The following is a 2,107-nucleotide window of genomic DNA, read 5'->3' on the forward strand; positions in this document are numbered from 1 at the left end:
ATATGTTGGTCGGGGGTTTGTCTTTGGATAAGTGATGCTTTTACTTTTTTCCTTGACTCAATGAGTTCCCATGTTTGGTCAGATAGCCACTGGTCTTTCGGGCTCTTGCGGTACCCAATGTTTGCTTTCGCGGCATTGTGAAAGCACAACTTTATGCTTTCCCAGTATTTATTCCTATCAGCATCATCTAGTAGAGACAAGGCTTCAAATCTATTCCGTATCTATAGTTTAAAGGCTTGGTTGAATTCTCTGAACCTCAATTCCTCCGAGTCAAAGACTGGGTTTAAGGGAGCCTTAAACCCTTTGCTCATCTATTTCTTTTCAATTTGAGACGGATTTTTGCTGCCATCAGATTATGATCTGAGCCAACATCAGCTCCTCTATATCCCCTTATATCAAGTAGGCTTGATCTCCACTTCCTGCTCCAAAGAAAATGGTCAATCTGATTTCCGGTATGGCCATCGGGAGATATCCAAGAATATTTGTGTACATCCCGATGAGAAAATAGGGTACCTCCGATTAATAGGTCGTTAAGGAGCGCAAAGTCGATAAGTAGTTCTCCGTTTTCGTTTCGCTGGCCCAGGCCCTGCTCTCCGAGAACCTCAGGGGAAAAAGATCGGTAGTTCCTTACTTTCGCGTTAAAGTCTCCTAAAAAACATGCCATGTTATGCCGTGGTATGTCATTTGCCACAGAGTTGAGAGCTCTGTAAAATTCGTCTTTTGCTTCGTCGGTGGCGTCATTGGTGGGTGCGTAGCATGGTATTACTGACACTTTCACATGCGTGCCGATGAAGCGGGCTTTCAGGATTCTTGGTGACACCGGTGTCCACTGTAGTAGAGCTTGGGAAGTCTGTTTTGTCCTCATTGGGGCTATTCCGTATTCACGCTTTTGCTGCGATCCACTGTATATAATGGTCACATCTCCATCCAGTTTATTTGATCCAGATCCTAGCCATTGAACTTCTGACAGAGCCAGAATGTCAAGGTTATAATCTTCCAGTGCTCTTAACACTTGTTCAGTCTTGGAGTCTTGAGACATTGTGCGGACGTTCCAGAAACCAAATTTAAGGTGTTGTTTCACAATCATAAATCTTGTCCGTGGGCATGCAGAGGTCGTCGTCAAAAGGGGGTTCGAAAATCTGAGGCTCAAACTTGATATTTCGGTTGCAGTTAGGATTTCCCCCGAACCCTCCCTCTTTATCCTGGCTTGGGACTGGCTGCATACGCAGGCTTCATTAAAGTGAAACTTCAGAGAAGGTTCATTTTAATAAAAAATTAAAATTTTTGTTCATTTTCTCAGAGTAAAATAAAATATTGGAGGGCAACTGGCCCATCCCGACCTCCCCACCTATGGGTTTATTGGATGGATAAAGCCACCCGATAAAAATTCGAGGTAACCATTTTGTTAAAAATAGTTCAACCATCAGATATTAAAACTCCCGGGCTGACACCCCTCCCCCCGGACCCAAGGACAGGCGTTGTAAGTTATACTCTGGGGATATATCTAGTTCTCATAGGAGGGATACTCGTATAAACTTCAGTGAGGGCTCATTTGATTGAATATAAAAATTTCTAGTTCACTTTTAAAGAGTCAAAAGAGACCGAAGCTTTATTAATCCCCCAAGCCCTTTTTCCCAAAACTCATCCGATAAAAATTTTGAGATAGCAATTTTGCTAAAAATTATTCAAACATCAGATAATAAAACTCTGAGGTTGACACAAACCCATTTTTCATTTTGAAATTGCTACTTTGATACCAGTTTTAAAACTTTGATGAATATTTGATTTTTTTTTTAAGTTTAATTTTGAAATAAAGAATTTTTTAAAACTTGAAATTTTGTTCTAATCAAAAGCAAACAAAATTAATTAAAAAAAAACTTTCCGAAAAATAAGTTTTCAAAGAAAAGCAAAGGCCTTTTTAAACTCAAGCTCAGCAGATACAAATACCCCTTAAAATTTAAACTCAAAACGACCAGAAATTACTATTCAAGCATAAATGAAACCAAAAACAAACAGAAATTAAAAAAACAATCATAGCATAAAATAAACAAAAAGCAATAACATAAATGAATAAATAGATATTAAAGCGAGTAATGCTTAGATTGAA

The 2,107-nt window shown here is 38.9% G+C and overlaps 1 protein-coding gene across 1 annotated transcript; it reads right to left on the minus strand.

Annotated features, from left to right (window-relative positions):
- Positions 1–307: 307 nt before the first annotated feature.
- Positions 308–1,039, minus strand: LOC148941055 (protein CFDP2-like). Its single transcript, XM_089105153.1, has one exon. The coding sequence runs from the start codon at positions 1,037–1,039 to the stop codon at positions 308–310; it is 732 nt and encodes a 243-aa protein (XP_088961279.1).
- Positions 1,040–2,107: the final 1,068 nt, after the last annotated feature.

Source organism: Artemia sp. Qi Xiang Cuo, chromosome 19 (assembly GCF_049724085.1).
Source record: "Artemia sp. Qi Xiang Cuo chromosome 19, ASM4972408v1, whole genome shotgun sequence".
In the NCBI taxonomy this organism is placed as follows: Eukaryota; Metazoa; Arthropoda; class Branchiopoda; order Anostraca; family Artemiidae; genus Artemia; species Artemia sp. Qi Xiang Cuo.